This window comes from Macaca mulatta, chromosome 14 (assembly GCF_049350105.2).
Source record: "Macaca mulatta isolate MMU2019108-1 chromosome 14, T2T-MMU8v2.0, whole genome shotgun sequence".
Lineage (NCBI taxonomy): Eukaryota > Metazoa > Chordata > Mammalia > Primates > Cercopithecidae > Macaca > Macaca mulatta.
The window spans coordinates 37,208,118-37,225,977 of record NC_133419.1 but is presented as its reverse complement, the minus strand read 5'-3'; the positions used below and the strand labels follow the sequence as shown (position 1 = coordinate 37,225,977).

General features: G+C 34.3%; 1 protein-coding gene across 3 annotated transcripts in view; it reads right to left on the bottom strand.

Annotated features, from left to right (window-relative positions):
- Window positions 1-17,860, bottom strand: part of KIF18A (kinesin family member 18A) — an 85,118-nt gene that overhangs the window by 30,389 nt on the left and 36,869 nt on the right. For all 3 annotated transcript variants that reach the window (XM_001089262.4, XM_077964819.1, XM_028833549.2), the window contains exons 11-13: window positions 13,362-13,526; window positions 6,627-6,748; window positions 3,162-3,397 (exon numbers count right to left, since the gene is read on the bottom strand). In XM_001089262.4, the coding sequence (XP_001089262.3) occupies window positions 3,162-3,397; window positions 6,627-6,748; window positions 13,362-13,526 (523 nt within the window). The remainder of the gene's footprint in view (window positions 1-3,161; window positions 3,398-6,626; window positions 6,749-13,361; window positions 13,527-17,860) is intronic.

The window sequence follows — 17,860 nt, the reverse complement described above, 5'->3', positions numbered from 1 at the left end:
TGCTTTAATAATCTCTAGATTACTTACAATATCTAATACTATATATATACTATGTAAATAGTTATGATGCACTGTTTAGGGAATAATGACCAAAAAAAGTCTATATGTTCAGTACAGATGAAACCATCCATTTTTTTTTTTTTGATCACTTGGTTGAATCCATGGATGCAGAACCCATGGATATGGATGGCTGACTGTAATTATAACCTTTGTACTTAATAACAATTTTTGCAAAGATATGAAACTATAAAAAAGAATGAAATGGAAATTCCAGAATTGGAATGTAGTGACTGAAATCAAAAATTTTATGGATTTAAGGATCATTTGATAAAGCTGAAAAAAGAAAGTAAACTGCAGAATGTGAGAAACAAAATTATCCAGAGAGAGAAAAACACATTAAAAGCAAAAGAGTAAAAGGCATATACAATACAATGAGAAAGTGCCATGCAATATAATTGGAGTCACAAAAGTAGAGGAGAGAGCAAAAGTGACAAAAGCAATAGGTGAGGAGATAATGGTTAAGAACTTTCCAAAACAAATGAAAGATAATGCAGAAATAAATTCAGAAAGTCATCAACCCACTTAAGAGAAGTAAAAATAAAGTCAACTAGGCATAATATAATAAAACTATTAAAAGCCAAAGACTGGGAAAATATTCAATAAGCCAGAAGTCAGATTGTATTCACAGGTGCAACACTTAACATAAAATCTGACTTCAACAGATTATTATTCTCTGTGAATAAGGTCTTACATATTAGCCCTTCATTCCCAACTATTTGTCTATTTGTCTTAGGTGAGCTAAATGTGTGCTGGGACACATTTGAGCCAAATGTCCCAGCACACATTTAGCTCACATAAGAAAAATGAACTCTAGTTGGGAGTGAGGGGCTAACAAACACCAGATCTCAAGAAAATTCCCCATAATGGAAAATATAGGCAGATTTGACTATATAAAAGTTAAAAGTCCAATAAATTGATCAATTATTGCTTAACATATATGTATATATGTAAAAAGCACCAAATGAACAAAGAGTTATTAGATACGAAGTGCCAAGCAAAAGACTAAGCAAACAAAAAGCCCCTCAAACCCATAACAAATAAACAAAAATTTTCACTAGTGCGAATGAGCAAAGGATACCTCACAGGGGATGAATTGGCCTTGTCAATAATCTGAGAGGTACAAATTTTAAAAGACTATGCGGCTGGGTGCGGTGGCTCACACCTGTAATTCCAGCACTTTGGGAGGCCGAGGCGGGTGGATCACGAGGTCAGGAGATTGAGACCATCCTGGCTAACACGGTGAAACCCCGTCTCTACTAAATATACAAAAAATTAGCCGGGTGTGGTGGCGGGCTCCTGTAGTCCCAGCTACTTGGGAGGCTGAGGCAGGAGAATCGCGTGAACCCGGGAGATGGAGCTTGCAGTGAGCAGAGATTGTGCCACTGCATGCCAGCCTGGGTGACAGAGCAAGACTCCATCTCAGAAAAAAAAAAAAAAAAAAAAAAAAGACTATGCATTATTATTATTGCTGTTGTTACTACTTTTGGTTTAGGTGAAGATTAAACAGGTACTCCCATGTGTACTAAGCATAGAAAAAAATTATAAAAAGCAGTTTAAAATGATGCATTAAAAAAAAAAGATATGTCCTTTACCCTGGCAAATCAGCTTCTAGGATTCTGCTATGCACGCACAAATGGGAATATACAGATATGTTCTCTGATGTACTGTTCACTAACAGAAAATGGTTAATTAAATTATGGTATGTCTATTCTCTGGATTCTCAAAAACAATACAAAAATGAGGTAGATTCTTCATGTATGTACCCTAAAAATGTTCATAATAAACAAATAAAACCAACAAACATAATAAACTAGACAAAAAAGTTGCAGACCACTATGTGTAATGTGCTAGCATTCATGTGAAACTTATCAAAAAGCTTTATGTAATACAAATACATTTGTATTATACACATACTGCAAAAATAAATATTTAACAGCATTTAATCTCTGAGATAGGGCATAAAATTGAGGTTCTGAGAAGAGTTGAAGATGGCACTCTGCTTCTTATATTCTACATTGTCTGAATTTTTTTCTTAACTAAGATTATATGTTAGCTTTGCAATTAAAATGTCTCATACATACTTTTATGAAAGAGAAATATCAAGTGATTTATCAATAGAAAAATAGTAAACTCTACATTGTTAGTTGATCTTAAGAACAGATTATTATTATAGAATATGATATGATTAATTATAATTTCCTGCCCTTAAGAGAGGTTACATTTTAAGGAAGGATAGGAAGCAAAATTATTCCATCAAAAATAGGTAAAACGGGTCAGGCATAGTCGCTCATGCCTATAATCTCAGCAATTTGGGAGGCCAAGGGAGAGAACTGCTTGAGTCCAGGAGTTTGAGGTCAGCCTGGGTAACATAGTGATACTTTGTTTCCACAGGAAAAAAAAAAAAAAAAAAAAAAAAAAAAGCCAGGGGTGGTGGTGCATGCCTGTAAGTCCTGGCTACTCCTGGGGCTGAAGTGGGAGGATTGCTAGAGCCCAGGAAGTGGAGGCTGCAGCAAGCTTTGATTGCACCACTGCACTCCAGCCTGGGCAACAGGGTGAGACCCTGTCTCAAAAAAAAAAAAAACAAAAAAAAAGAGGGTAAAATTAGAACATCAATGCATACTTGTTCTAGATCTTTGGACGATACTGGTGAATTGAAATGACTATAAAGGTAATTTTCCCATTAAGTTTTTTTTATTTTTTTGAGATGGAGTCTCGCACTCTCGCCCAGGCTGGAGTGCAGTGGCGCCATCTCGGCTCACTGCGAGCTCCACCTCCCAGGTTCATGCCATTCTCCTGCCTCAGCCTCCTGAGTTGCTGGGACTACAGGTGCTCACCACCATGCCCGGCTAATTTTTTTTATTTTTACTAGAGACGGGGTTTCACCGTGTTAGCCAGGATGGTGTCGATCTCCTGACCTTATGATCTGCCTGCCTCGGCCTCCCAAAGTGCTGGGATTACAGGCGTGAGCCACCGCGCCTGGTCCCAATTAATTTTAATAAAATAGCCAAATCTATTAAAAATTAACTGTTCTATAGATTGATATACAAAGGTTATCTTTAGAAATAATGTTACTATTTACTTAAAACGAAAGTTATACTTACAACAAGGAATAGGCTGAACTGGTCCAAGTTGTGGAAAGGTCATAAGAACAGAAATCCCTGGTGGATCATTTTGCTTTGGTTGTTCAGCAGTTTGGTCAGCCCAAACTACCACTTTTTTCCTCTCCACCAAATGTTCGATCTCTTTGAAGTCAGACTCAAAAGCAGCATTTGACAGGCCAGCATCTTTTAATGTGCAATATTGTTTTCTTAGGGTTGGAAGTAAAGCATTCAATACTCTATATACAGAAGACGAGAAGAAAGGAGAGATAAATGTTCTATCTTAAATACATTATTTTAGTTCTTTTATGTAACACCCAAAGTATTAGCATATCATTAAAATAATTTCCCATGTATGAACTAAGTTCTAGTCTCAGATTGTCTTCACTTGCTTCCATATGACCTTGGACAAGGCAAAAACTGAAGTTTTTCCTCTGTAATGTGAGGGACAGATAAATAGCCACTACATACAACAGGAGATTGCTTTGAGGACTAAATGAATTAAGTATATTTATTTACTTATTTTTTAGAGACAGGGTCTCACTCTGTGGCCCAGGCTGGAGTGCAGTGGCATGATCATCTCATTGCAGCCTCGATCTCCTGGGCTCACTTGATCCTCCCGCCTCAGGCTCCCGAGTAGCTGGGAACACAGATGTGAGCCACTACATTAACTTTTTAATTTTTTTGGTAGAGATGGGGTCTTGTTATGTTGCCCAGGTTGGTCTCAAACACCTAGCCTCAAGAGATCTTCTTGCCTCCACCTCCCAAAGTGCTGGGATTACAGGGATAAGCCACTGTGCCTGGCTAAATGAATTAAATGTACATAAAAGCTTTTTGCAAAACATAATGTGATTTCCAAACCACAGATGTTGTTACTGCTACTAATTATCATAAAATTGAAATGAAAAATTAATATACTATGTGAAATGATGAGATATATTTTAAGTATACAATAACACACACACACACACACACAAACATATAACAAAAGAACAAAACCTACCTCTCCTTTAAGTTAAATGACCTAAAGAATGGCTTTTGGAATGGCACTTAAAGGGATTTTAAGGAGAAAAGTTGTGGATAAGGATGGGGAGTACAAATAATCGTTAGGGCACTGGATTCATGGCTCTAACTCAAAATCTTCCTTATTAGTAACAATTAGAGCAGCACTGAATGTAATTTTTTGTGTATCAGACTTCTATGTAAGTGGTCACTGAAGAAATGTCACAGCTAAACAGTTATAAATTTATACACTCAATCAGTGGTTCCCAACTTTTCTATAAAGGAAGATGTCTAACATGAATGATCCTGAAGTGATTCAGTCCTGGAATCCTGAGTCCATCAAGATGATGTTCCAGTCGTCTCATAACATCGAGGAGAAGAGAACCAGTAGAATTATGGATAGGGTAGTGGGAAAAGACTAATCAGGCATTAATTTTCATACACAAGGAAATAGCACCTTTTAACCTATGAGTGAGTCTTAAATATTTCAATAGCAGCACAAAAAATTGTGACCTTTTTCCTTTTGGTGGGGGTTGCTGGAGGGTACTGCAATTAAGTAGGTAACAAGTACAAGAAGAAGTTATTAATCAAAGGCAATTAAACAATTACTTATTTAGCATCTACACTAATCAGGTACTGTGCAGGAAAGTTATCATAGTAGGCCTGACACTGCTAAGAAAGGCTTGGTTATAAGGTTGACACCTGGCTGGTATTTTAAAATACGGATTTTAGGAGGGTTCCCAGCATTTCCAGAACTCATATGACAAGAGTGGCTCACTGTGCTTAAACTGTTTGCACAAACAATGTGGTTTATGCTAAAACACCTTCTCTCCTTTTGAAAAGTCTGGAATCTTGATACATCCTGGCAGAAAGTGCCTATTCAACTAGCTTCCAATAAAAACCTGGGGCACGGAACTCAAAAGAGCTTCCAAAGCAGACAACATTTCACATGTGCTGCCACAACTTTTTGCTGGAGGAATTGTACACATTCTGTGTGATTCCACTGGAGGAAGACTCTTGAAACTTTGTGTCAGGGTTCCTGCAGACTTTGCCCCCTGTACCTTTTCCCTTTGCCGATTTTGCTTTGTAGCCTCTTGCTGAAATAAAGCACAACTAATAATAAAACTATATGATGAGTCTTGTGAGTCTCCCTAATGAATCACTGAACCTGAAAGTAGTCCTAGGGACCTATAACACAGGAATTATATCATGTTATTTACTTTCAGGTTTAATCTTTTCAAAAACTTTATATGAAATGTATTATAATCTATTCATAACCTTTATATGAAATGTATTATAATCTATTTTTATATAAGAAAACCATGGCTTAGCAAAGCTAAATAATCAGCATAAGGTTATATTGCTCATAAAAGCTGTAATTCAAGATTGATTCCAAAACTCATCCTCTTTCTTCTATGCCACATTGCCTCTGTGATGCTGTGGTTCACCAATTTTCTAAATTATTGAGTTAGTCTTTTTTCCCCCATTTTAAGGTTAATGTTTATCTTAAGATAGTGTATTCATCCAGGGTCTGATATAGCAAATGTAGTATGGTTAAAAGAAATTAATGTTTCTTGACGACTTCAGCTCTTGTAAGTGGTTTGAGTGTTAGCAAATGAATATTCAATATCTGCTCTAGGAATAGACACAGAAAGTATAAAGAGATTAGTTTGAGCTTCCAGCCACATAAGAATAACTCCCTGAAGTTTTTCATTTTTCTTTTTTAAAAAAAGGTCTACTAACATGATTTCCTCTAAATCAAGATAATTAATTATCAGTTATTTGAACATACTAGTAGAACATGAATAGATTCTTAGAGTAGCAGAAAGCAGTTAGAGAAATAAATTTCTCATTTGCATGGAACATCAAAGTGATGCCTAAGGAGTTGACTGATGTATCCAATGTGACAAAAAAAGATTAAGCCATACTTTTTCTTTTTTACTATTATGTTTTAAAAATAAATGACTAATGTTACTACTGAGCTAGAAGAGAGAACATAAAAGGTCTCTTATAGCATCCCATAAAAATCAGGACACCTGATATTTAGCAACTTCACTGTAATGACAGCAAAAAATTCTGAAATTATGAATAATTAACAATTGCCTACTTAAAAATTCAAGTGATGTTAACAGCACTTGCTTCTAAGAGGAGACATGGATGGCTAGAAGATAGAGGTAGAAGGCAGATTTCTTTTCAATGTGTAGGTACTTATGAAATTTTGTATTCCATAGCATATATTAAGTAAAAGTAACGTACTTTTAAAGAAAAACACTTTCAAATTTATAAAGCAATGTAAAAAGTTTGTTGGAAGGAAAGAACTCTCTTAATGTTTTCTGGTTCAGGCAGACACTTAAAAATAATGTATCCTGTAACACATAAAACTTAATTTTCTGGCAGTGGAAAATTGAACTTCTGTGCTTCAGATATAGTGTTAAAATCGGAAAATAGGTAGATGTATGTACTCACGCCTCAGTCTGCCTGTGTTGCTGTTCCTGAAGACAAGCTAGATCCATCATATGTCTAATCTGTGCTTTCAAATCTTTGTTCTGGAGGTGCAAATGGTGACAATGAAGATCTTTCTTGAGTTCCTAGGACAAACAATATAAAATGTACTTCAGATTACTCTAAGAATATTAAAATTAAATCAGTTTAATAACACTTATTTTATATTGTTGCCAATAGTTTTAATTCTTTTTAGATATTAAATGATATGTTTAGAAATAATTTGAAAAATAAAAGTTCTGGAAAAGGTGGTCTATAATTTACAAGCAAGATAAGTTTTCATGTTTCGTCAGAAACTGAGTGTTAGGAATTTAGAAGAAATTTTACTGTGATGACAGTTTCTTGGTCTATCCAACTTGTTCACGATGTTGTAAAAATACATAAATATGACCAGTTTGTGCTTAAATGTCACTTCCTCAGAAAGGCTTTCCTTGAGCATTGTATTTGGATAGACACTCTCCACCCCTTGATATTGTCATAGCATTGACTGCATTGATCAGTAACAATTTCACTGATGTATTCATTTATTTATAATTTCTCTGTTCATACCAGAACATACAGTTTACCATCAGCACAGGCATTGAGTCAGGTTAGTTCAGTGTTAAAGCCCCAGTGTACTAAGTTTTGAGTTGTGTGCAATAAAAATTTCTTTTTTTTGCATGAAACAAAAGATCATATGGTTGATATCACCTTTGGTTGGATGATATGGTTAGAGCACTGGCCTATGAGTCATGTGATTTTAGAGATGGGCTTATAAGGCCTTGAAACAAATGCTACCTTAAGTTGAATATACAGCCTTTATGGAGATCAGTTTACTGGACTAAATTTTAAGAGCTGGATCAGATGATCTCTTCAGTCCTTTCCAGTTAGAAAATTAAATGATCATAATAGTGTGAACATGTTTGCCAAATATTCCATCTGTTTTCCTTTAAAAGAAAAATGCCCTTTATATACGTCCTCTGATAATCTTCTTTATCTTCTTGAATCTTTCTTCTTTTAAAGAGAAAAGACTTGAGACCCACTCTTGATACAAGCTTCATCCTAGCAAAAGTGTGAAAATGTTTCTTGTAGGCTCCATTTTCCTAAGCCTCATCTGCCTAGGGCCAGGTGTCCTGTAATCTACTACCTAAAGTTACTTGTCTTTCCTTAAACCTATTAAATCTTATCTACAGAAAATATCAGCGAAGGGATTACACCAAAGTATAAATGGTGATAATCAAATATTCTCAGAAACTTTATTGGAAAAATTTCAGTCAATACAATGAAAAAAATTTAAATTCTTTGGACACTTTGAATGGCTAAGACAGGAACCCTATATGCAGGATCTATGCCTGGAAACTGGACACTTCCTCCTAGGGACAATTCCCATAATCCATCTTAGCTTTAGTGAGTGGAAACAATGCAAAGTATTCTTCAGATTCTTTTAAAGAATATTAAGATTAAATCAATTTTAATAAAACTCCTTTCCAATGTGCAGTTGACCAATAATTTTCTAAAATGTCAAAGTTATTTTTTTCCTTTTTAAAAAGTACTTCCAATGCCAGTTATTGAGACTATGACAGAGAACAATGTCACTCATCCTGTTTGTCTGGATATATTAAAGTTAGGAGTTACTTATGTAATTCATTATACTTCAAGAAATATATCAAATGTTTTAGAAAAAAATTTATCTTTGGAGGCAGGATGATATGGCTAGAGTCCTGTGATTTCAGAGATGGGTTTAACCTAGAAACAAATGTCATCTTAAGCCAAATATATGCTCTTTATGGAGATTAGTTTACTTGACTAAAATTAAAGAGCTGGATCAGATGATCTCTTCGGTTCCTTCTATTAATAGTTAGAAAATTGGATGATCATAATAGTGTGAACATGTTTGCCACACATTGCATCTTTTTTCCTTTAAAAAAAACCTCTCCTTATAGCATTAGGAGAAATACCTAATGTAAATGATGAGTTGATGGGTGCAGCAAACCAACAGGCACATGTATACCTATGTAACAAACCTGCACATTGTGCTCATGTACCCTAAAACTTAAAGTATAAAGAAAAAAAATCCCTCCTTTATACACATCCTCTGATAATCTTATTCCTTTATCTTCTTGAGTCAGTCTTTTAAAGAGACAAGACTTGATTGTATAATTATATTAGTCAATAATGGGTCTTTGGCTAGCCTGTTAACTTTGGAAAACCAAGTTTACAATTTGAGTCTTTCTTGACATACTAATGACTAAATCTGATTGGAAGAACACGGCTTATTTTGAGAACTATAAGTAGGCCAGTAATGGCTAAAGTATAGAGTATAATGAAAGGTGATATATAAACCTTGAGAAGTATTCAGGTGCCAGATCATGCTAGGCCTGGTAACTCACAATGGAGAATTTATTCTAGGGAGAAGGCATTGAAGAACAACATGATCAGTTTTACCTTTTAAAACTCACTTTGGTTGCAGTGGAGAGAATGAATTGCAGTAGAACATGAATCAGAGAAGAAAGACCAAATGTATAATGGGGCACAGGAGTCTGAATTAGGGATAGCAGTAGAGGGGTATAAAGAGAAGTAGACAGATTCAGAATATTGAAGAGTAAATAATGCAGGAGAGTATAGAGAAAACAGCAGCAATTTCAAAGTCAGAAGTTCTGGGTATTTGTCCAGAGTTGTTTGACCTTGGATAAGTCCCTTTATCGTAAAGCTATGTCTCAATTTGCTTATATAAAAAATAATGGCTTATAACTAGATAATTTTCTCAGCTATTTTTTCAGCTATAAATATCTGCACAAAAAAGAATTGAGGGTTATATTTGGGTGATGGCAATGAAAATGGTTTTAATTTTATTTGTTCAAGTTATTTGTGATAAAATGCATAAAAAACAAAGATGTAAAAATCAGTTCCAGGTTCACATTCAGGTATACGAAAGTTCTTCATAAGAGAAATCTAGATGACAGATTGGTAGAAAAATTAATTTGACCATATTGAAAAAGTTTTAATTTATTAAAAATAATCTAGACAATATTGATTAACTTCATAAACACTAAAAAGTAGACAAAAAAGCAAACACAAAATAGCAATAATAATGATATCAGAAACAATACCATACCATTTTTAAAATTGGAAGCTTATGGTGATGTGGGATAGAAAAGGCAAACTAGTAAATTTCTACAAATGACTTTTTTTGCCTCCTTAATATTTCTTAGTTCTTAAGTACTTCTGCAGTTGGAATGTTGATTACATGGACAAACATATAATACAAGCATAATGTAAATTAAGTTAGGATATTGAGAGGTGAAAATACTCTAGGAATATTATTTAAAACTTATATACACACATATTTAAAATTTTTAATATACTTAATGCCACTGAACTGTGTATCTACACATTGTTAAGATGGTAAATTTTATGTTATATTTTACTACACACAAAAAGTTGTTTCAAGACTCTTCATGAGAAAATTTTTGCTGACTAGAAGGGGTAAATAATCTATGAGAATATCATAGCCCGAAGTAACCAAACAAATTAAGGAAAGTAGTTATTTTTAAATGAGGTCAAAGTTTAACACTAACCAAAAGACTTAAGAGTTTTATATAGTTTAGAAAATGATGATCTTGAGAATATGACTGCTTTAGATATACAGTCTCCAAATAAACAATTAAATAATAAGTGAAATAAATTGAAAAGTACTGTCAACATTCCACACCTGCTACCAATCCAAGAGAAGCAACTCTTGTGCATTAAATGAGAAACACTCATTTGGCCAGGGTTATCAGTCGTTTTCTTTGAAACGATTTTATCAACGACATAACCATATTTCAGTATTCCTACAGGTACTGTGATAGAGCCTGTTGCATTCTATGATGAGACTCTATGGCTTTATATGGAATTTCAGAAGTTATATCCTCTGATCCTAGCTAACCATATTATAGTTTATTGATGAATCTTGTCTTTTTTTGCTTACTCCTTTTGAGTCGTTATATCATCTTAAGATGGATACAACATTTTTTAAAAATGTGCTATAGTTTCCTTCTGAAGTAGATATTCTTAATCTTGTGTCAATGGAAGGGTTTTAGGAAACCCAAATGACTTAGGAAATATGCAAAATTGTATGAATTTGACCTCCCCAATCTCCCATCTGGGAGAAAATCCACACAGCTTTGAACAGATTCTCAAAGGCATCTATGACCCCCAAAAAGGTCAGAATCACTGTTCTGGAAGAGAAATTATATTATATATTATATTAAATTATATTATATTATATGATGCAGTTAACTCTTTTGTTAACTGTGTACACTCATTCTTTGTACAACTTGCTTAGCTATTGATGTCTATGCTATTGTAGCTTAGAATAGTATTAAACTATTATTTATCATCCATTATTATTTGTTAAGTGTTGCTAGGCTTTGAATATAGCACTCCACTTAAGCTCATAATATCTTAAATACATTTATAGATGACAAATTAAGACATTAATGTTAAACGCACTGTCCAAAGTCATATAATTAGTGTTAGAGTTGGTATTCAAAACAACTACTATATGCCAGAATTACCAAACACTCCAACTCCAAAATCTATCCTCTTTGCAGTGTTTACATTCTTTTTGTGGGGAATATTTTAAAGTGCCTTACAGACTAAGTTACATTATTGCAAAATATTACTAGAATGTGCTGTATACAATATTTAATGTCCTAATCTACTTAACTAACTGACTGGTATGCTTTTATCAAGATATTCTGAGGTGCAGATTAAATTGTTGGCTCAATAAATATCCATACTAAGGAACTACTGTCTTTGGCTTCCTTCTTAGCAAACAGGATATCTGCTGCTTGCTCCTTTCACTACTTTGAACTGTCATCATTAACTACTACTGCTAGTCTTTTCTCTCCAGTCATGTCTGAGCTTTCATGTTAAAAGAATAATCATTTACAGCCATTGCTAACCCATCAGAGAATCCATTCCCCAGTCATAATGCATTGACTAATATCTTTGAATTATAAAAAATTAGTACTTTTGAACATTAAAGATCTCTGGCATTTGTTGGTAAATATTTTATATTTTCTTTCACCTGTATTTTCTGTCTGGTGCCCTTCTAGGAATTAAAAGATTTTAGAAGTTTCCATATCAATTAGCTGACACAGAGTTATAGAATTTCAGAAGAGCATCACCAAAGTAGAGACTGTAGATATTTTTCCTTTTAGAAAAAGACTGAAAAGAAGTTGTTCTTTTATTAAACTATTAAGTATTTGGGTGAAAATTAATTATTTCATAGCAGTTGCTCCTAGTTGCTTAGCCCATATTTACTTTCTTCTTCTTTCTTATTAAGAGATCTCCAATCCCATTACAGGGTATATACTCAAAAGATTATAAATCATTCTACTATAAAGACACATGCACACATATGTTTATTGCAGTACTATTTACAATAGCAAAGACTTGAAACCAACCCAAATACCCAACAATGATAGACTGGATAAAGAAAAGGTATATTGCACATATACACCATGCAATACTATGCAGCCATAAAAACGAATGAGTTCATGTCCTTTGCAGGGACATGAATGAAGCTGGAAACCATTATTCTCAGCAAACTAACACAGGTACAGAAAACTAAACACTGCACATTCTCACTCATAAGTGGGAGTTGAACAATGAGAACACATGGACACAGGGATGAGAATATCATATGCCGGAGGCTGTTGGGGGTGGGGACAAGGGGAGGGAGAGCATTAGGACAAATACCTAATGCATGTCAGGCTTAAAACCTAGAAGACAAGTTGATAGGTGCAGCAAACCACCACAGCACATGTGTACCTATGTAACAAACCTGCACATTCTGCACATGTATCCCAGAATTTAAAGTTAAAAAAAAAGAGAGAGAGCTCCAATACTGTTCAGAGTAATTATGCAAAAAAAAAAAAAAAAAAAAAAAAGGAGGTCATCTTTTCAGAATGTCTTCTGTCTACAGATAGCCATGTGACATATTTCTAGCCAACACATTAGTCTGTTAGGAATTTTTGGAAACATCTTTGCTCTCCTATATAGCCATCCCCCCCTCCTTTCTTTCCTCTTCTTCTGGCTTAGGTGTGTAAACTTGAGACTAGATATGAAACAGTAATATTACAATCATGAAACGACAAGCATGATAATGACATTTTAAAGGTACTGCATTAGAAATGAACTGCATACTTCCAAGACTTATTGTTAAGAGAACAAAAGACAGCCCACACTAGTTAAGGCACTAAAGTTAGATTACTGCAACCTTGTAGCAGAACATAATTCTAATATAATACTGTCATTACCCATTACTACACTTTAAAAATAAAACCTTTTGCCATTCTAAGGTGGAATATCTTCAGTTACACACACACACACACACACACATACACACCCTTTCAAATCAACTTTAACCATAACACATTTAATGTTGACCTCATTTAAACTATTTTTGCATAAAATATCAACATTTCTAACAAATTACCTACATAATGAATCCTCAAGTACAGTTTGAAATAGAATTATTTATTTTAACCTAAAAGCTACCTTATAAAAGGATGCAATCACTTAGAAATAACATTTAAAAGTAAATTAAATCTCAGAGTTATGAGGCAATAATAGTTGTCTTATGAAAGACATTCACTCAATAAGAAAGAGAACACATTTTAGGAGCTCAGTTCTTACAAATTAAATCTGAACATACAGAGATATTTGTACCTTTGGAATATGACCGTTTTGACCTAAGTGTCCCATTTCTTTTTCGACACGATGGAGCCAATTAGTATTCTCATCAAATTGCTTCAGTTCCTCCTCCCTCCTTTTCTCCAGGTAGCAGCGACGAGTTTTCAACATTGCAAGTCTATGATCTCGTTTTCCAGTGGCCTGAAACACAATTCATTTAACAGTGAATCTAATTTTTATGATCTTTGATGTATGTGATATTAGTAAACTAGTATATTTTCTTATGTGTACTATTGTAGTAAATTAAGTTAGGCTATATATTTGTATTTAAAGCTATTTCCCCCTTGAAATCTCAGAATACTACTGCTTGCAGAAAAATAGGAAATTGAGCTGTGAGTCATTGTTATAAAATTACAGGTTGAGAGTTTATGGCTTTCAGAAATACAACGACCAAATCGAAGACTATAACTTTTGTTTTTTTGGTGTTAAAGTACAGTCCTTTCAGTACGTTTCATCTGAAAAGTTCATACAAGGTCAGATATATTCCATGATCTCCATACTCAAAATCAAAGCAGATGCATATATTGCTCTTATCTTTGATGTGAATAAATAATGTGTTCTATTGCTCTGTGTTTGCCTATAAGGCCTCAAATTGACTGATACAGAAAAAAGAGCTTATATCAGAGTGCTTATCAGTATCTGATCTTGCCTGTAGCTTGGTTCAGGAGCCATAATGAATATTCAAAATATTTTTGGTGTTTTACCTAGGCACAAATTGAGATTACAATTAATCTTTGATTTCTTACCCTAAGAGTCTTGCACACTATCATGAAAACAATGGGCCAGAACATCTTGCCCTCTCTGGGGGATTTGCCCATAGACACTAAAGTCAATAATTATCAGATAGGATGGGTAGACCTGAAACAATGGATCCCCAAAGGTTAGAATAAGCATTTGCAGCTGGTTCTGGGAGCAGGAAATGAAAAAAAAAGAAGAGCAGAAACTAGATTTGAATTTGGTCAAAGAACTCCCCCTCTTTGGGAGATAAACATCTCTTAACTTTGGCAAAAGATGCACTATTGAGAGTAGGGCATATAATAGAAAAATATGATTATCTTCATCTGGATAGAGGATATGAGCTAATAAATGATTTAAGGTCAGGCAAAGGTGGCTATCAAGAAGTCATAACCAAATCTTAGATATTCATAAACTTTTACTTACCTTCCCTTCAAGGGAAATTCAAGAGTCAGAGAGAGGCAGATTCCATTTCAGGCTAGAGTCATAGATAAGGGAAAAATAGTTGATAGCCACCGTCATTCTAACTAAGGTTTCTGACTCTTTTTTATGGCTTCTCTGGTTAATTATAATATCCTAGTCTCTCTCTGTCATGGTAAGATAGTAACAAAAACAAAACAAATGTCTCAAAGAAACAAAAACCTGGATAGTTAAGAAGAGAAAACAAAACAAAACGTAACCCATCAAACTGACCACAGCACTAGGAAGAGAACTGTGACAGAATGCTACAATGCAGGCTGGGATGGTGGCTCATGCCAGTAATTCTAGCACTTTGGGAGGCTGAGGCGGGAGGACTGCTTGAGGCCAGAAGTGCAAGACCAGCCTGGACAACATAGAGAGACCGTGTCTCTACACAAAAATTAAAAAATAAATTTAGGCTGGTTTCGTGGCATGTGCCTGTAGTCCCAGCTACTTGGTAGGGTGGAGGGGCTGATGTGGGAGCATCACTTTAGTCCGGGAGGTTGAGGCTGCAGTGCAGCGAGCCATGACTGCATGATTGTGCCACTGCACTCTAGCCTGGGCAACAAAGTGAGACTCTGTCAGCAAAAACTAAAAAAAAAAATGCTATCATGCAAAGGTTACCCAAGCATGGTACAGGGACCTCTAAGGATTCCTGAGATCCTTTCAGAGAGTTCACAAGGTTAAAACCATTAAAACCATTTTTATAATAACACTAAAATGTTATTAGTCTTTTTAAATTGTTGTTTGCTCATACAGTTAGTTGTACAGTAGTTTTCTAGAGGCTAAATGATGTGTAACATCACAACAGAATAACAATTCAGCAGTTACGAGAATACAGCTGATAGGAAAAGCCAGGCATTAAAGAAATTTGCAAACATGTAAAACAATGCCACTCTTCTATTTTCACTATCTATTTTTGAGAAAATAAAATTATTTATGTAACCACACAAAATTTTTAATTATTATTTAATATTTAATTATTATTTATAATTTATTGCTATTTATTATATTTTATTAATATAATTATTTCTTTATTATTTAATATTATTTTAAAATGAATCAATACATAAATATTGTTTTGCATATCTCAGTTTTAATTTCTAATATAGAAATATTGGTAGAGAGACTACATATAAACAGGAGCTCTTTGAAGACCTAAATAATTTTTAGAAGTGGAAAGGGATCCTGAAACTTGAAGTTTAGAGCTACTGCTATAACAGAAGGTGGGAGGTGTGACCTATTGACTTTTTTCTGCCATTCAGCAGGTGTACAAATTTAGGCAGATCTTAGTGGGTCTTCAGTTACTTTGTCTGAAAAATGAAGACGAAAATATTGTACCTAAGTGAAGGCAGGCAGCTAATTAAATTATCTTTATTTTGCTTTAGCATTTACAATTGTAGGGACTCTTAGAAACCAGGGTATGCGGGTCTGATGGCAGCAATATTTAATATCAGAAAATCCTAAATGAAAACCTCCAAAAGTCTGTTTTGACTTTTTACTTCTAATGTCCATCAAATGTATCCTCTACGATAGTTCTTAGAGGACATTTTCCATCAGAGTACTACTACCACCCATTGTTCTAAAATGGCAAGTTAGTGTTTGGGAATACATTCTAAAATATGCATGTTAAACCCCAACATTAGAGTGAAATGTCTCCCATTAAGTTTTAAAAAACTTTACATATTTCATTAACAAAATCCCCTGCACACCACAAAAGTCTTGTGAGAGAACAAACATAATTCTACAATTTTAGTTGTTACTACTGCTTTGTGTAAAATAATTGCTAATATGGTAACTCATATTTTTACATTAAAAATAATCTTACAGATTATTTTCATGGGGCCATAAAATTACCCAAGAGCTTCCCTTTAATAGTAATTTCAAAGTCCATACTCCAGAACTATTTATAGCTGAATCAATGTTATGAGATTCTTTCAGCACTTCTGATAACAAACCTCTTTTGGAGGGAATCCAAAACATGTAAGATTCCTTGCCTTAGAAAAGCAGTTTACTCATACTACAGTTTGACACTTCTATATAAAAACAAAACAAATCAACCTCTAGATGTCTTCCTATGTTTTTCAGTGGGTTAACTACGACCAATAACTTAAGAGTTTTTATCTCCACTGCTTACCTAGTCTCATAAGAATAGCTATAATAATTGGGAATCTGAGGATTGAAATGACCAAAAGCAAGAGATCAGAAAAGGCGACTGGGTTGAAAAAAGTCTAAGCTACTATGCAGAAAAATAAGGATTAAAACAGAAAAAACAAAACAAAGCAAAACAAAACATAAAACCAGTCAAACCCATTCTATTACTCTATGTCTTAATCTTCCTAGATAACCACATTCAAAATTCAATGGAGGAATTAAGACACTAAAATAACAATTATCTAAATTATTTTGGGATTACACAGTCCAAACTCATTAATTATGCTAAATAATATTTAAATGTTTAAAAAATGGAACTCGAAGTTCTGATAACGCTACTCCCTTGCTTGAAAGATTGCATTTTGTTTACAAAAATAGATTTTACATTCCTAGCAACCAACAATTCCACAATCTGTACCAATATCCGATCTTCCCAATCTATTGATAATAATTCCTAATATGGCAAATATGTCTAACATCATGCGCCAACTCCAGTCCATTCATTGTGGTTCTGGCTACTTTCAAATTCTGAGAGAAGGTATGGCCACAGACCAGTGAAATTTGCCGTGGGTAAGGGAGTGGGAATTGGCAGGAAGTTTTGAGTATAATTATGTATTCCTATACATATTGTCCAACAAATGTGACCTGCTCTGGTCAAACTCAGCAAAGCAGGTCACATTTGTAGGACAATATGTATAGAAATGCAAGGCCCAGTACAGATCTCATCTTTCCAACAGGAAGCCTTTTTTAATAAAAATAGGAAGCCGCAGTTTTCTTTTCTGAATAGCTATAGCATTTATAGTACTTAGAGTACAGCAGAGTGATTCAGAGTGCAGGCTCTGAGGCCAGACAGTTGGAATTCAACATTGGTTCAGCCATATTAATTAGGTAAGTAACTCCAGACAACCTACTTGAGTTCTCAGTGCCTCAAAATGGTGATAATATTAGATCTATCTCATAGGCTTGTATCAGAGCAGAACTGAAGGAGATAGAGACACAAAAAACCCTTCAAAAAAATCAATGAATCCAGGAGCTGGTTTTTTGAAAAGATCAACAAAATTGATAGACTGCTAGCAAGACTAATAAAGAAGAAAAGAGAGAAGAATCAAATAGATGCAATAAAAAAT